This window comes from Chlorocebus sabaeus, chromosome 1, assembly GCF_047675955.1.
Source record: "Chlorocebus sabaeus isolate Y175 chromosome 1, mChlSab1.0.hap1, whole genome shotgun sequence".
NCBI classification, from domain to species: domain Eukaryota; kingdom Metazoa; phylum Chordata; class Mammalia; order Primates; family Cercopithecidae; genus Chlorocebus; species Chlorocebus sabaeus.
In genome coordinates, this window is record NC_132904.1 from 84,669,664 (window position 1) to 84,688,432 (window position 18,769).

At 37.5% G+C, this 18,769-nt stretch overlaps 1 protein-coding gene across 1 annotated transcript in view; it reads right to left on the reverse strand.

The window, feature by feature from the left end:
* Window positions 1-3,172: 3,172 nt before the first annotated feature.
* Window positions 3,173-18,769, reverse strand: part of RAB38 (RAB38, member RAS oncogene family) — a 59,738-nt gene continuing 44,141 nt past the window's right edge. The window contains exon 3 of the mRNA XM_008020455.3: window positions 3,173-4,052. Coding sequence (XP_008018646.1) covers window positions 3,900-4,052 — 153 coding nt within the window. The 3' untranslated portion in view covers window positions 3,173-3,899. The remainder of the gene's footprint in view (window positions 4,053-18,769) is intronic.

The following is an 18,769-nucleotide window of genomic DNA, read 5'->3' on the forward strand; positions in this document are numbered from 1 at the left end:
ATCATAACAACTTAAAATCTGGGACCGTGACTTAGTCATTTGTATCTCCACAACACTGCCCAGCCAAAGTATTGGGAATATAGTAATTGTTCAATAAATTTTTGTTGTGAGGGTGAGGGGACTAATGAATCAATATATATTCATTTTGAAGACTATATATGCAATACTTTTCTATGGTGGAAAAGGGTTAGAAGATACTCATTTCTGATCTCACTATATATTTCTCACATACCTCATTTCGGTGGATCTTTAGAGATAAAAGCAGTAGATTAGAGATTCCATGGTAATAAAAGTTACTGCCTGGGTACTGTGATATGTTAAGAGTCACCTACCAGTGCTTCCAAGGATAACCTCCTACTTAAGGTATTTTCTTTTTTATTGAGTAGTTGAAGCTCAAAAAAAAATGAAAATACCTTAAGTGGGAGGTCATCCTTGGGAGCACTGGTAGGGGAATAGATGTGAGATAGAGAAGAAAGGGAGACCAAAAACGTTGTGATTATGAGGTTACCACTGTATGAAACTTTGCCTCAGTCACATTGGTGACCTCTGAGGGAGAGTACAGAGTAAGCCTCAGGTTTATCCCACCTGATGGGTGAGACGCTGGAGTATTCATCTACCAATTTATGTCAGCCTTGAGGAGGCTGCTCCAGGAGGTGCTAACTCTGTAGCACTCTAGCCTGTCCAGTATGGAAGACAAATGTGCTGCACATAGTCAGAGAAAACTTTTAGGCAAAGTTGCAGAGGATTGTAATAGGAGGCCATATGCTGAGGGGATATGGACATTTTCTCTGCTACTGTCCACACCTTGCCCACTCAGGTTCATCCCTGCTGCATGTTGAGTCCACTCTGTCCTTTCACTGGTTTTCCAAGGAAGTCACTGGCCATAATTCCACTGAGACCAAAAGACAGAGAGAGTAAGAATATTAACAGGAAGGTTAGTGAGGTAAGCTACATTCTCCAGTGTTATAGTTAATCCTGAGACCATAAGTGATGCCGTAATTAATATTCATCATTTCCCTCCCCTAACATTTTCATTCCCTTGACCAAACTGCTTCTAACTGCTTCTAATCAAGGTTCATTGCATAGTGCAATAACTCAGACATTTATCTCTTAGAGTATGAGTCCCTGACTTCATGTCCTTATCAAGATGCTGCTGCTGCAACTACCCTTTCAGATATCAGCAGTGATGGAGGCATCAAGAGGCACCCCAGTGAATCCCATGAGTTCCAGACACACTACTTTCTGCTCTAGTATCTAGTAGCAACCCCATTTCCTTTTGATCATTATGGTGAGGGTCCCTTGTCTGTATAGTAACTACCTTCTCTAACTGTCGGTCTATAGACCTGAGGAGCCAAAAATAATCAGACAGCAGCTGAAGCTGTAGATTTACTGGAACCCTTACTGTGTCTTCTGGTGGAAGTATTAAGACCTCCAATTATGAACAACCTGAAGTTGTGGCAAGGAGAAATTCATTTTCTTAAGTAGATTATTAAAAGTAACAGTGAGAGACTATACTGTTACTTTGATATTTTGGTCCTAGCTGTCTAAGACACAGAACCAGATATACTAGCACCATTTAATAGTCTACCACATAATGACCCTTAAATATGAAGGAAGCCATTCCCATAAAAACACAGCAACATCTCTATAATCTCAAGCCTGGTCAATAGAGAACAGTCACTACTGAGTTTCTCATTGATTTTGGCATCTCTCTTTTGGGAACACTTCTTGCTTTAGTAAAGTGATTATCTTCTAGGCTCTCCTGGAGAACATAATGAGCTGGCAGGTTCTCCGGCCTTTCAAAATAAGTACATTCTAACATTCCCACTTCTATGAGACCCTGGATCTCTTCTCCAGTATTTTGCCAGTGTAGTTCTGGCATGTCCACAAAATTTATTTCAGGCCAGCATCATTTATAAGCTTCAGGGAGCCAAGCCATTCCAATAGCATATTAGAATCACCACCAGGTAGACTTGCCAGAATGTTAAAAATTAGCTCATGAAAGTGTGCCCTCATATAAGTAGAGTATCTATTATCTGACTTTATCTCTATGATCCAATATTTCAGTATCTCAAGACGAGTTCTTTGGAATGTTCTCTAGATTACTACTAATATTTACTAGCCAGATTCTGTAGTTCATTTGATGAATAATCCATTTCATCCTGCAACACAGATCATCCTTTTCCACTCAGATCATGTTGAGACTTGGCCCTAGTTATTTGTCTAGAAGGAATGAGGGGAAATGGGGGCAGAATTTAATATGGGCAAGCTTCACCTTAAAACTTCCTACTGAGGCAGGGCTTTTATGTAGCAATTAATTGTTCTCCCACTGGAAAGAGTAAAAGGCCTCTTTTTCTAGGCCAGAGTTTCCAAAGAATTTGGGGGTTCAAGATTCTTAAGGATATGTACCCACATATCTCATCCTCTATCTCAGGATCCTGCAGAGTTGTAAAAGAGGCCAAGCTGACAGGGCTACCACGTTTCCTCCACTAAAATCAAGACCCTTATAGGAAAATAGCACGATCCTGAGAAACCTCGTCTTTACTAATAAACTACAAAAATTAGCTGGGTGTGGTGGCACACGCCTGTAGTCCCAGCTACTCAGGAGGCTGAGGCAGGAGAAGCGCTTGAACCCAGGAGGTGGAAGTTGCAGTGAGCTGAGATCGCACCACTGCACTCCAGCCTGGTGACATAGCAAGACTCCGTCTCAAGAAAAAAAAAAAAATACAGTTCCTGTGAGTGTATTACAAATATTGATATAAAATAATGACATTAAAAAATAATAGCTACCTGCACACATCAGCACCACAGCCACTGTGTAAAGCAAGGTGTCACAATCCATGTTTTATTGTTTCTTTTTATGTTTATTGATCTGGTACCTTTCTTAATCAGAATCTATGAGGACATATTCCTCTGATTAACTAAAAATATGTATATGCACTGTATACTCTCTGGCCTAAATGTCAATATGAACATTTTAAATGCAGATGGCATAGATGGCATAGACTCATCCCAGTTTTAATATTGCCCAGCAGTTTCTTCAAGCATATATTTCTCATCTCTTTCTTGAAATAAAATTTTAGAAATGGATCTTGAGAACTCTGTTTACTTTGTCAAAAAAAAAAAACACACAAATTTCACAATACTAAAAAACTTAAAGCACTTTCATAAATAGGGAAACAGCATCTTTTAATATTTTATTGTTCACCTGCGAAAATATATATAATATATATTACATGTATAGAGGAGCCCCACAGCTTGAGTCAGAGAAAGCTAACAGAAAGGAACATATGAAAGCAAGTCTTTTCATACAATATTCAGTTAAGCCAACATTCAGGCCATGGCAAGAGACAATTAGGACAAGGAAAATACAGCACGCCTGTGTTCATGACTCCAAAGAGCTAACTCAGAGGCAACTCTCAGGTCTGCCGAGAATGGAAGTCATCTTGGGAGAAAATATCACATCTACTTAATAGGCCTGTCAGACCATCAGAGAATATACTGAAATCTGGACAGAGATACCAGGGCAAGTTAAGCCAATGCTTAACTTGACAGCTAGTTTATTCTTCTCCCCTTTTATTTTAAGACCTGAGGCCTTTGCTGATTAAAAGAAGCAAATAACAGGGCTGACCGTGGCCCTGCAGAATTTTGGTCAGTTACACAACAGAAGTTTGTAACAGACTAAGTATTTTCAAAAGCTTGTAAACACTGTGATGATGGTGAGGAAAGCATAGAAAGAACATTTGCTATTTCTCTCTCATTGAAAAAAATAGAGGCATAGATCTTTGGCTTGCCACATGTGGTATCTCTATCCTGACGTTTACCCAAAATGGTAAAAATAGAGGCACAATTCGTGGAATGATGAGGTCATTCCTATCAGACACCAGCAAAGGTGCCTACTAGGATTTAGCACAGCCAGAGCAGCTGGCAACCTTGGTTGATGTGAGATGGGGCTTCACGACGTCCGGCTCAATAGACTCCATTAGGTCACACTCATTTGCAAGTATGTGTTTCACCAGGCATCTGGAGGCTTCATCAATGTTTATATTTTCCTATGAGGGAAAAAATAAAACAGCTTTTCTTATTCAATACTCTGAAGTAATGCTAGAACAGAGACTTATATGTGACAATTTTATTTAAATATTCCTTCCTATATCATACATATGCATCCCCCTCCTGTTCCCCTCACTTATTTGTTCCTTCAAAGAACTTTACTGTTCAATTCCTCACAAAAGAAGTATTTATTTTGCTGTGTCATATAGGAGGAATGGTTTTTTGGTGAATTTACTTAGTAGGTTAAATTTCAGTTAGAGGGCAATTTTCATATTTTCACATTTTCACACACTCAAACTATAATAATATTGTGGAAGAAACATAAACCTTTAATCTGAGCTAGATTTATAATTGCCCTCTGCCACATACTATTTTTGTGACCTTGATATAAAATAAGAATGATAAGACATATGTTATAGTATTCATTAATGGTTTGACAGATATTTCTGGGTCTCTGTCCTCTAGTTAAATGGGGAAGAGTACACTGTTCTGACCTTTTTGAACTTAGCTATGGACATGTGACTTGTTGGGCATCAAAATGTGAGAAGTAATGTGTGTCACTTTCATATAGGAGCAATAAGAGCCAGTGCTCAATTTCCTATGCTTTTTCTCTCTCTTTCTTCCTGTGGAAGCACAGCAATGGAAACCCTTTTGGATAAGGTCTGTGAGTGAGATCAAGTAGAGGCAAGTACCCCAATCAGCCCATGCTGTGTAGTGTGCATGAGAATGATGATCTTGCTATTTTAACCTACTGAGATTTGGGGTTATTACCCCAAATAAACCATGGCATTATCTAGACATTCCAGATGGATATAACGCTTCAAAGAAAAAAGTAAAATTGGAAATATAAGTTTAGGTTCAAAAATGAAATAAACTTGAATTTGGAAAAAATATGGAGCAAACATTTGAATCTAAAATATATCAGTAGTGTAAGTTAAACTGCTTTTTTTCCTCCTGGTCAGAAATCTGAGAAACACAGAATATATACTACCAGTGTACTAAAATAAATATCTCTGCTTAGGTAAAAAGTAAAGATCTCCAGTAAAGTTAAATTTGATTGTTTTTAATCATAATTTATAGAACTTCTCTGATGTATTTGTTCATATTTAATGTAAAGAGACAAGGCTTTCTCATTGTTAAAATGTTTTACTACAGAACCTTGTTGTCCAGTCTGAAGTGGAAGTACTTATCCCTGATTTTTGCATGTATGTCAAAGTTGTTGATATATTTTGAGATCATTGAATGAAGTAATATTACTTGGAAAATATAAGAAGATGTGTTGGCTTTCATACAACATCCACGACTAATGACCTTAGCTGTAAATGTTCATTAGCAGGTTCCCCATCCTTCAAGCCCAAAACTGAGTTCACCAGCTATGAAAGCTTAAGGTAACTTTGGAGTTCCAGACAAATAGCCTGATTATTTATCTCACCTCTAGACAGCCTTAAAAAAAATGTTTCCCAGGGTTTCTAAATCCAAAACACAAGGTAAAGGCATGGTTGCTTTTTTGCTTATTATATTATTGTTGTTGCTTTTTACCAGACCAGTCTTCCTTTCTCTAAGCCTCCCTTTCCCCAACTATAAAATGGTCTTGATGATATCACTTACCTAGTAAAAATTTGCTTCCCTTGACAGAGTGTAGCAGACATTATTGTTTTCACAATGTGAACTTGCTAGGGACTCCAATAGTAAATAAGTAATCTTATTTAATCCCATTTAAAATCCTTTACGATAAAGATCGATAAAGATTAGGTTTTTTTGTCCGCATGGATTTTGTTGTTATTGTTGGGGTAGGGGTGGGTATGGCATTTCTTCCTTCAGCTCAAGTATCTTCCTCACTCTATGAAATCCAGTCCTTAGAGAATGGCAATGCTTCTGCCCCATCCCCTGTTGGACAACTTCCTGTGCCTTAAAGTCATGGCCTGTGCTTAGCATGTCTTCTGCCACTCTTCCTCTTCCTAGTGTCATGTCCAAGGGTCACACCTGAACTCCCTGTTCCCAGGCAACCAACTGACCTGGGCAGGGCCTTGCTCTTTGGAATGGACCCAGCTCAACACTTTGCTCCGGAGCCCTGCCACTTGCTATGTGACTGAGTGGAAGCCTGTCCAATGGTCCTTTACTGTCTCCCATTCAGGAAGGTAAAAAGGGGTCTCCTCACCCAGCCTTCCAGGCCTTGGGTTTAAGGGCCACCACATCTCATTAAAGAAGCCCTATTTGGATGGCTTTAACGTACTTGCCCGGTTATTCATAAGCCAGTACTTTGATTCCCATTTGGCTATTGCTTGTGTGTTGGAGAAGGAGGCAACAAAATTATACCCCAAATACCAAACATGAGATATTACCATATCTCATGTAAACATTTACAAACAAGAAAGCTTATCTGTAAGGGGTTAAGAGGCTTCCCCAGGATGACACAGCAAGTGGGCTAGGAGGCCAGAGCTTACACTGGGTCTTTCTGACATCAAAGCCCAGCTTTGGCTAAGCTGCATTCCTTTTCCAGATTGTTCAGGAAACCAGGAACAATCACAAATAAAAGTTAGTTCTTTAGTGTTACACCCAGTAAGTGTTAAATAATGCTAGTTTCTTTCTCTTCCATATGTTATAATAAAAACATATATATATGACAGGAAAACAATTTTAAACATTAGAAAGGGCCCTTCTTCATATATGATGAAAGTTAGATTTGCCAGTTGTGTTTTTTAAACCTCCACTCATATATTAACATGCCAGTTAAATAGGTTTTCTTTCATTAATGTGCAAATTGACAAAATCTGATGAGGATAAGTCAATGCTAGTGTGAGAAAATCAATGAAAATCCATTATCATTATGAGAAAAAGAACTAAAATCTAAGCTCAAATTAGTGGCAACTTAGCAGGGTCATTTTAGTGAAAATATAAGATAACGCTGTTTAAATTGTGTGTGAGTTTTAATACACCGAGTAAAGTCTAGATGGTATTAGGCCCAGGAGAGTGGACCATGAAGGATGGGCTCTAGAGAAAGGAAACAGGCAGAGCCAAGTAGTGTCTGCTTATAGACTGCATGTACAAAGAGCAGCAGTTCATGGTGACTGAGTCAGGTTCATTCATCCAATTAATAGTATGTAGATTTCCACTAAGTACTAGGCATACAAATATACAGATTATACATCTCATTCCTGATGGAGCTTACCCACTAGCAGGGTTTGTGTAAATAGCAAAAGTACAAAAAGGCTGGAAAGGGCATCAGGGTGCCAGATCACTGTAGAGCCTTGAATACTAAATTTGCAAAGTAGAGCCATTGAGGTTTTTTGCAGGTGAAACGTCAGTAATCACAATACTATAAAAGTCCATTACCAGACAAGCCTGTACCGATCCTTAGCACTTTAACAGCTAACCTATCAGTAACTATTTAATGAATACCTAATACACGTGTACCTAGGTGCTGGCTGTCATGGCATAGCTATTTCAGATTAGAAATTGTAAGAGAAAGCCAGGAAGAACCACAAATGCTTTCAACTTTATTTACCACAGGCACACTACAAAAAGGCAAGGGGTATAGTGTTTAGAGTACAGGCCTGGGGACAAACTCTTATCTTAGTTCCCCTACTTCCTCGTTGCATGACCTCAGGAAAGTTACTTTAACCACTTCATGCCTCAGTTTCCTCATCTGTAAAAGAGAGAATTAAAAATTTACCTCACAAATGTTTGTAAGTTAATATATATTAATACTTGAAACATGAAATACTTAGAACAGTGAAAGGCATACAGTACACATTCAATAAATGTTATCTATCTATTCTCCTCATACAAGTTAACCATCAGAAGAACACAATGTGTGTGTGTTTTCCATTCCTTCATTTTGCAGGTGAGGATACTGAGCTTCAGAAAGGGAAAGTGACTGGCCCCAAGTCACACACTAGTAATTAGGATGGCCAGCTGTGAGCTCAGGGAGAAGAATAAATACTAATATTTACCACATGTTTACTACAAAAGGCAAGATGTATACTGTTTAAAGCACTAGCTTGAAGCCAAATCCTTATCTCAGCTCCCCCCAAATATTTCCCAAAATAAATAAAGGAATAGAATGGGCAGAGCACCTGGTTCCGGCATGCAAGGTAGGAGCATGCAACCAGGAATCAGGCAAGACTGATTTGTATTACTGGCACACTTCGAACCATTTCTGGTCTTTCTGACTTTCTATATGCCAATGAGGTCACAGCCAAAGGGCCTAGGCTAGGAGAAGAAATAACATTATAGAACAAACCTCCCTCTCCCCTTTAACCCAAGGTCAGCATGGATAATCAGGCCCTGCCTGATAGAATTGCAGGTTCAGACCCTTTGGGCAATTAGATTGCAATATAATTGATTGAGCTACTTGGCATCCAAATAGACACAGTCAAGTCCACATTTTCTGGGTAATTGTATGGAAACAGAGTTGCCGGCATTAGTGAAAAACACTACATGGAATTTTTTATTTGCATTTATTATAGGGAGTAGTCACAACATTTCCAGGGGCATCTTTTGCTAGAAAGGAAATGTACATACTCTGACTTCCAGGACATGTAAAATTGGAATGGATCTCACTGTGATTTATTTCTATATTTGCAGGATGACAAGATGGTCTGCTTTGCTGTTTTAAGGTAATGCGTGTTCTTCTTTGTGCCGCTGCTCAGAATCTTTCATTTATACTGATAAGCAAGTCTCAGAAACAGGCTAAAATTCCTAACAAAGAATTTTACTAAAAACAAATGGAGTTAATTAAGCAGATGCCTTGTTTATTAAATAATGCTCACATCCAATATTCACAAACATCTATTGGAGAGTTAATGGTCATATTTTAAAGGTAAGGGAGCTAGAAAAAAGCTTAAGTAACTTATCCAGAGCAGAACATTATCTTAGCCAATCTGTCATTTCAACCAAGACTATCCCAATTCCAGTTCCCATCCTACTCTCCATACATACATTATAGTGTAGACTAGGAGTAAAATAGATCCTAGAATATTATGTATAAATTATAACTTATCAATCTTGGCTGTATATTCATATCCCTTGTAGAGTTAAAACAAATATGTTACCAGGGCCCTCGTTCCAGACATTGATCTAATTGGTCTGACATGGAGCCCCAGCATGAGCATTAAAAAAAAAAAAAAATTCCCAGTTAGGCACTGTGATGGGATACTCCTAACTCTACCTCACACAATATTCCCATATAACAAATCTGCACATGTACCCTTGTATCTAAAAGTTGAAATTTAAACACATTTAATTTAAAAAAATACAATTGTTCATAATTTTTTAAAAAGATTCTCCACTTAAAAATGTGCAGCCAATTTTGAGACACACATATAATTAAGAATGTCTTTAAAGACACTGTCCTTTTTATTCCAATTGTAAACTTTCTGGAAATATGATTTAATATAATCACTCTAAGCCACAGTGATTTTGATCTTTCAGTGGAGGAAGGCACATAAACTAACCATCAGAGGTCCTGGGTACTTGTCAGTTTTTTAATTAGCTCTTCAGAACATCTGTCTTGTGGCAAAGTATTTAATATTTGGCCCCCAGCACCAGAGAGCCAAAAACAAAAAGAAAACCCTAGCAGAAAATTTTCACATCTGCCTAGTTAGAAGCTGGCAAAGAATTCATCCTCCCATAATCTTTCCAAATACATCAACCTCAAACAAAACACCAACTGTACCCGAGACTCCAAGGTTAGGGCATTAAATTCCTCAGCCCTGTGAAATTTTAATTAGAGCAGATGGCCTGCTGGATAATAACACCACTGTAAAAAGTATTACACAAAACAGGGGTTTAAAAATCCTTTCTCTGAGAAGATATAGCACTTGTTTATTGAGCACATAAGTGGCAAAGATTTTGCTAGCTTTCTATTAATCGTCATTAATACCTAACATGGGTGCTAGTGTAGTGGACACCTGTATTTTTGTCTGTTAAGCACTTCTGTCCTCCCTCGTCCCTCATATCAACCTCCCATTTCCTTTGGGTACCTGCTTTCCCCCACTGCAATCATGAGCTTCTACTGGGGCTCCCCTAAACTGACCTTATGTTTCAGACACTATTTTCAGAATATGGCATTTCACGTAATCACCACAATAACTCCGAGGTGGGAGCTCTGCTCTCCTTTAACAGATGACAAAAGTGAAGTCCAGAGAAGCTAAATGATGTGTGCAAGGTCTCAGGGATAGGAAAGGTCAGAACCTGGCTTCTGCCTGTATTTTCTCTTTATCTTCTCCTTGCTATCTTCTTAGAGTCTATGGCCTACATTTTCTTAGTGCCCAAGCCAATGTTTATTTGAATCCAAAACCCACAGTTTTGCACTTTGCCATGGTATCTCCATGAAGAGAAGGCATACACGGTCAGTGTGACACAGAGAAGCCAGGTCTCAATGATGCCCTGTTGTATGAAAGTTACCAGAGTTTGGTCTAACAGGCATTGGGAAGGACAGACTGAGCCATGTTATCACTTATTTTAACACAGGACAGAGTCACATTGTCAGCATGGAGAAATGGGATATAGAGAAAAGTTTACAAAGGCAGCTCCAAAGATTGTGTCCCTCTGACAATGCGTCTCTCATCCCCACCATGGCCTTACTTCAGCCTCTGTCCTTTATTCTTTAGGTACCAAAGTGTATTTCAAATTTTTCGTCCCTTCTTTCTGTAGCTCTAGGGTCTTATACCTTATACCTTCTGGGTCTCCCTGCTTACATACCAAGAGATCACCCTCCCATCATCCTAGCCACCTCTGTTGCTCTGTTTCAGCCGTAAAACATCCCCAAGCTCACAGAGATTCACCAAATGTTAAAGAGGAAGGGAACTTAGGTATCAGTAATTCGTCCTGCTTTCTCTGACACATCAGGAAATTAAGGCAAAGAGAGGGAAAGTGACCTGCCTAGCATCACACAGGCTGCTGAACCTCACAGGGAACATGCTATTATAGAATGCACCTCACCTCTTAGCTCTGGCTGCCTGCATACCTCCTTGTTTCTGGAAATATCTCTACTGAATAGCCTTTTCTTAGCACTGCGAAATGTTATCTTCAGTATTCCCTGGTACTTCGTACCCACCTCCATTGACACCACTATATCCTAACTGCCTGTTGCCTGTGTCCTTGAAAACAAGGATTATATTTTATTATATTTGTATTCCTAGATCCAAGCACAGTGCCTAATGCATGTGAGGTATCTAAACAATAGTATTACCAAAAATAACTGATGCCTATGGATAACTTATTACTAAGTTTTGTACCACAAAACCAGGTGAGGAAACAGAGGGATGGAGAAATTAAATAACTTTCCCAGGGTCACACAGCCAGCAAGTCAAACTTTTGGCACCGGGTTTTGCAGCCCATGTTCAGACACTCATAATTCAATCCCTGAAAGTTCCACAACTGTCAAATAGCAAAGCCAGACTCAAGAACAGAGCCCCTGCTCTTAACCCACTGCTCCCTACAAATGTTTGTTGAAGGAATGAGGACCCAAGTTTTCTAAGTTTTTGACTACTGGTTCTTTCTAAATCGCAAAAGTTATGAACAAACCGTCCACAGTGTGTTACATGTGGCCCACAGTTATTAATTGATCCATTTATTTATTTGTATGCGTAAATGTCTGTAAATGTGCATTTCTGTTAAGTTCCTGGCCCCTGAAAATAATCTGAGTTCAACATCCTTGCCTGTTCTGCACTAGACCCCAAAACCTTAATCCTAGGCAGATACAGTTCTTGAGTCTTTTTGACAGTTTATTATTCCTGAGATACATTTTCCAAATCCAATATATAATGTATTACTTACCACTAATTGCCATTAAGAACCAGGATATTCATAGATATTACCTCTATTAACATTTTGTTTTTAATTCAGTGAGTTTTTAATTGTTCTCACTGTGAGTCTTTTACTGAAACAGTGCTGGGGTACTCAATAATCAGTCTTGAAAAGAAAGAATAAAGATAAGCATGAAGACTATTGTTTAGCCAGACTTAACAAATCTTATTCATGAAATACAGCAGCCTTTAGTTCAAATACTTTCTCATTAATCAGCTTGAAACGATAAATGGTCAACCAGATACAAAATATTAATTGTAATAATTGCTAACAATTATCAAACACTTTATTATTGAACACTTAGGCACCATGCCATGTATGTTACATACATGATGTCATTTAACCCTTACTACACCCTGAGAGGTGGATAAACTATTAACTCTGTTTTACAGATGAGGAGACTGAGACACATATAGGATAAACTACTTAGCCACGATATTTCCTAGACTTATTCAATTCAAAGTGTTATTTATTGAGGGCTATCTATGGTAGAAATGACAGAAATTATGTGTTTCAAAATTTACTTTTATGACAATTAAATGCTTTTATTCTGGTACCTCTGTGTGCCAAGACTGAGGAATGAGACTGAAACATCGTTGTCCTAAGAAACAGTAGAATAAAATGGAAAGAGAAAGCATGTTGGAGTCAAGCTTTAAAACTTGGTTTTACCACTTACTGTTAAACAAAGGACAAGTGAAAAGCCTGAGCCTCTACTCCTTAATTTAAAAAAGGGGCCAATCATCACTATATTTCATGAGATTCTTGTTAGAATTAAATGATATACATAGATGAAATATCTAAACATTACATAGTTGGTCTTCCAATGAATACATTCTCCTGTCTCCTCTCCTTCCTTCAGTTCATTCTTCAGTGATACCTCCCTTGGGAAATCTCCCCTGACTCCCCCATGCTGAGCAGGAATCTCTCTATTCTGGCACTTACCACTGGTCAGTATGTAATGCTTTGTTTGTGTATCCTCTACTGGACTGGGAGCTTCCAGGAGTTTCATTGCCCCATCCTGGTGTCTAGCACAGTGCCTGCAAACAGTAGGCACTCAGAAGACATACAGACTAAGCGAATGACTGATGAATAAATGAATGAACAAGGACTTTGGAAGAGTGACAAGTTCAACTTTCACTGAAAATAATTTTAGATGTGGGTGATTTCTGCAGAAAGTAAAAAAGAAAACATGTTCACAAGAAAATTTACTTTACAGGTCCAGCTGCCTGTCCTTATTTTGCTTTCCACTTATTATTTGATACCATTCTTTTAGGTGACATGGAAGGAAGATTGAATAAACCAGTTTACAAAAGTTGAGCTGAACTACTGTAGGCTTTGCAGGAAAGCAGACATAGGTTGGAGTCTTAATTTTGTTCTTTTAAAAATGTTCTTTATATTTTGTTGCTCCACAAGTGATTTCAGTGCTATTTAATAACTAAATGTACTTAGGCAAAATATTTAATTTTCTTTGGCCTTACCTATAAGGCAGAGATAATACCCATATGGCAGAATTATGAGAATTAGGAATACTTTACTAGGGGCAAAGGTAGAAGTTGAGTAATATTATGTATTTTTGTGACTACATAGTACATATAATTATTTTAACATCATCTTCCTCTCTTAAGAACTTTTATGGATAAGAGCCAATTCTAGCTTAAAAAATTCATTTCTCTCTCAAACTAGAGTTAACTTTTTTCTTATATATGATTCTTATGCCCTAGCCCTTAACTCTTTAGTAGAGAGTTTGAAGCTCTTGCTTCTCCAGATAGCATAAATGAAACTATTTCTGCCAGCATTGTTAGAATAATGTTACCTTGGGTGAAAACAAATAGGAAGAAGAACTATGTGTAAAAATGGATGTGTTGGTAAAGCTAAAGAAATTAATATTTTAATCACTTTTTGTATTTGGAGTGTCAGTGATACCAGCTAACTACCAAAATGCTGGCCTCAAAAAAAATGGTGTGTTTTTTATACCCTCACCTAAGTAGTGCTACCCCCATTTTTACCTTTCTCTATTTTTCCTGAGACTAGCCCAAAATGAAATACATGTTTTTTAAAATATGATTTTAACAGAGTAGATGATATAACGCAAAGTTGGAAACAATGGATCTGATTGGTTATGATAAGGTATTATCCTCTCTGGCAGACCAATGCTCCCCAATCCAGAACCCCAGCAAGGTAGGGTTAGCTCCATCTCCTAGGTGGCTCCTAACAGTCCCCTATAGTATCTGTGGTCACATACATGTATAATTACTTTTTAAAATTTACCCTCTCTCTAGATAATAAACTTCTTGAGAGCAGAAGTGACACACACTTGGAGTGTCTCTCTTGACAGCAGCTATCATGGAGCCTGTTGGCATGTAGTGCTGACAATGTAATTTATGAATGAACTGTTCTGTAAAAGGGAAAGAAAAATGAGCGGATTCAAATTTAAAAAGCACAAAAGAAATTGTTATTTCTCTATGCTGATATCCATTACATTGAATCTCTTTATACTCAGGACAGCTTAGGACGGGGCATTAGGAGACTTGAGTCTTAGGCCTGATGTTGCTACAAACTATCTTGGTCACTATGGGCAGGTCAAGTCCTCTCTCTGGCATCCGTTTCACCAGCTGTGAAGGGAGATAATTTATATTCTCCCTTTTTCCAAACAGAATTGAAGGTGACTCCTGAGACTATCTCAAGCTCTTGACTAATGTAGTTAAACTTGTGGGAGAGCTGAGAATAATGCTCCCTTAATGGGAAAGATTTCTCAAATTGAGAGTTTAAATATAAGGCATTTGTTAAGCAATCATTATCTAGAGCAAGTGCACTCTATCAACTTGATTAGCCATAAGTTATTGGTTGCAAAAATCAAAAACCCATTGAATCACCTAGGCCATCTGGAGGGTAGTTCCCAGGAATAACAGAATTGCTGAAAGACTCTGGCTACTCCAGGAACTTTAGAAAATAAAATTAATCTCTCAAATACCATCAGATCACCTTAATTTTTCCTATCTGCCCTCAGGTTTTTACAAATAAAGAAGTTCAGAGCTTCTGGGTTCATATGCTCATAGTTTTGCCACTAAAGAGAAAAGGCTTCCTACCCTCAACTTCAGTTAGAGAAATCTTGAGGAAGGACTCTGATGACTTTAGCTTCAGGCACATGTTCATACTCAAGACTAGAACAACTCCAAATCCCAGAGACAGTGGTACCACAAGTGGACTCACTTGGATCACGTGGACACTATTGGTCAGTTACAGTGACTTGAGAGACACAGTATGTAGAAGTGGCAACTTCTACTAGGAAAACTTGTAGTGGGAGAGGAAGAGGAATGGTTGGGAGGAGGAGCTCAAACCTGGCATGGCTCAATGATTTTGAATCTGGAAACCCTCAGTTGTATTTACTGTATCACTATATGGACAGTTGTATATCTATACCAATGTAGATGTAAGCATTTACATTTTAGATAAACCTAAGCAATGCATAATTTTAAAAAGGAATAGAAAATATTTTTCCATAAACTTACACATTATCAAACACCTGAGTGCCTTAACATATACAGAATAAGTAGACAATTGAGGCTATTATATTGGACATGCAGAAAAGCAAGATAAGGAAAGTAGAGTTGAAACATAAATGACCTGAAGAAAGGCACCTCTCATCAGAAAGGTATAAAGTAGTTGCTCAATAAATTTGAGAGAAAAGAAAAAGAAAAACAAATAAAGGAAATTTCTTATAGTTTAAGAACTGGCTGGGCGTGGTGGCTCACACCTATAATCCCAACACTTTGGGAGACTGAGGTGGACGGACCACTTGAGGTCAGGAGTTTGAGATCAGCCTGGCCAACATGGTGAAATTCTATCTCTACTAAAAATACAAAAATTAGCTGGGCATGGTGGCATGTATGTGTAATCCCAGCTATTCTGGAGGCCAAGGCATGAGAATTGCTTGAACCCAGGAGGTGGAGCAATTGCAGTGAGCCGAGATCACACCACTAAACTCTAGTCTGGGTGACAGAGTGAGACTCAATCTCAAAAAAACAAAAACAAAAACAAAAAAGAACTAACCCCAGTTCTGATTTTGTGGTTGTTTTTATAGAATTCCACTGATGCAAATAGATTCAAAAGGACAATACTTTTGCCAGAGTAAAGATGTTTTTGCTTCAACTGTGAACTTTAAAAATGTTAATTTTGTTGCTGAGAACCACTTATGATATATTACATGCTTTCTTGCATTATAAAACATTATTCAGAAGACAATATGGCTCTTCTTACACATCCTGGGTACCTTTTTTTTTTCTCTTTTGCCTCTAGTTGTTATTATGTATATGTAATTATAGGTCTATAACTAATGAGCCAATCCGATAAGCTGACATTTTAAGGACAAATATGGCTTAAATTGAATAAGATGTAGGAGTTATTTTTCATAAACACGTACACACATATTTCTTATAGAATGAAACAGAACAAAAATATTGACAGTTAAATGAATTAGTGGTTTGATTACAAATAATTTTAATCATATATTTTATAATTGTGATCCTTTTCTAAGTTCTCTATAATGTGCATATGCAATTCTAATATTCATATTCAAAGGTGTGGAATAAAAAAATAACAGCAATAAATTTTGAACCAAGGATAGTGTAGGAAGTTCTAATATCTTTATTTTGCCTTTGAAGCCCGGAAAATAGGAAAGGAGCAGCACATTTGGAAATATTCCAAAAACTGGAAATAGAAATATCTAACAATGAATGGAAAACTATGTAGGTTATTCTCACAGATGGGAAACAGTCCATAAAATTGAGTGTGGAAAATAAATAAGGACAGGAAGCTCAGAAACAGAAATTCTAACTATACAATCATGAGTAATCCAAGGAAGAAGAAAAAGGAAATTCATCTAAAAGAAGCTAGTTTGACTACAGGAACATCTCAGGTAAAATCAAGTTTAAAAATAACATGTACAAAAGACAGAAGGAGAAGGGAAGTGAATGCAGAACAGATACGAGCAGTGCCTGAACTATCCACGTGGGCTCAGGAAGCTAAAATTAAGTTTAAGGACAAACTTGAAGAAAATACTAAACGCAGAAAAAGACTGTTTTGGAGTTTATTCAGAGCAAAAGTATTATCACTGAAGAGACGGACTAGCACTACAAGTCTAGAAGACGACACAGAGAATGGAGACCTGAACACAATAAACTAACTTCATTTTCTTCCATAGTAAGGATTTCAGACTGAGCAATTAGGAGACTGCTTTGCACATCTGATCTTTAGTATAACGCCCCTCTTAATGTCCCTGCTGACAAGGTGACTATGGGTTGGTTCCAAAGTAAAATGGCTAGATATTTATGGGCTCAAACTGTGCCTGAAGACTATTAATTATTTAATTACATTAAATAAGAATAGCTTCTCAGGTGGTAGTATAGGGCTCAAACCCCTGTCCAGAAGTATCCTCATTTTTATCAGAAGATTGGATGAAGTCATAAAAGGCATACTTATCAAATTTTTGTTAGACCCAAAGGCAAGAAGTGAAACTGACATGAGGGATGAAATTAGAATTTTAGAATGTTCTCAGAGTGATGACTACTTCAGTTCATTGTTGGTAAGTATAAATTAGCTCATCATTTTTGAAAATCTATGAAAATATGTGACAAGAACATAAAAATGTCCATTCCCTTTGATCTAGTAAATCTAAGAATAAGCCTTAATAAAATAATCTTAAATATATAAAAAAATTCATGTACAAAATACCCATCTTTACATTATTAAAATAGTAAAAACTAAAAATGTATTATAAGAAAAGGAGGGTTAAAGATAGGGGATATTATGAATATCCTTATAATATGGTATTGTTCAGTTATTAAAAATTATATTTATAAATAGTTCACCATTAGAAATCCTTATAGTACATTTTTAATGTACTTAATTATATCATATTGTGTGCAATATGATATTCATTGTCAAGTATGACAATGTTAGCAGTGATTCATCCTGTGTAGGAATTTCTGTGTGATTTTTTTTCCATTATTAATTTCCATTTTTCCTAAACAAAACAAATTTATTTTCTCTACTTTGGCATTTCAATTTTTACCCTGGCTATCAATATGCAATATCTCCTTTTCCTTTTTAACAGAATGCTGATTTTTGCATAGGTAGCTAAATTTTATTTCCCTGGCTTCCTTGTGCTAATTGCAGTTATGACTAATGAAATGTAAACAAAGTCTACTAAGTGGGGTTTCCGATAAAACTATCAATTTCTGAACTTTAATCTATGGCCATACCACTTTGAACGTGCTTGATCTCATCTGATTTCTAAACTTAAAAAGAGGGGCAGGCAGAGTTAGTTGTTACATGCCTTTTACTCTTAACCTTTCCAGGTAACTTAATCCTGCCTAGAAACTAATACGACAGGCAGAATTCTAATTCTAATGTTCCCAAGATAGAATGGCATAGTCAGTCCCTTGATTAGGCTACCTTCCATAAGATTTCATTATAGCAAACTAGAGACAGATTCTCTTTCTAACCTTGAAGAGGTAAGCTGCCAAAAAAGGCCACGTGGTTAAGAACTCAGATCAGCCTCTAGGAGCTGAGAGCAACCCCCAGGCAACAGCCAGCAAGAAAACAGAAACCTTAGTCCTACAACCACAAGGAACTGAGTTCTGCCAACAACCTGAATGAGCATGGAAGAGGATCCCAAGGTTTAGATGAGAAGATAGCTATGGCCAGCATCTTGGTTTTAGCATGATGAGAATCTGAGGAGAGGACTCAACCAACCTGTGCTAGGACTACTGACCCATGTACACTGTGAAATCATATATGTGTGTTATTTTAAGCTGCCAAGTTTATGGAACTGTATTACACTGGAAAAGAAAACAGAAACAAATACCCTCATCTTATGACAATGAGGGAGAAAGTCATGTGCTGA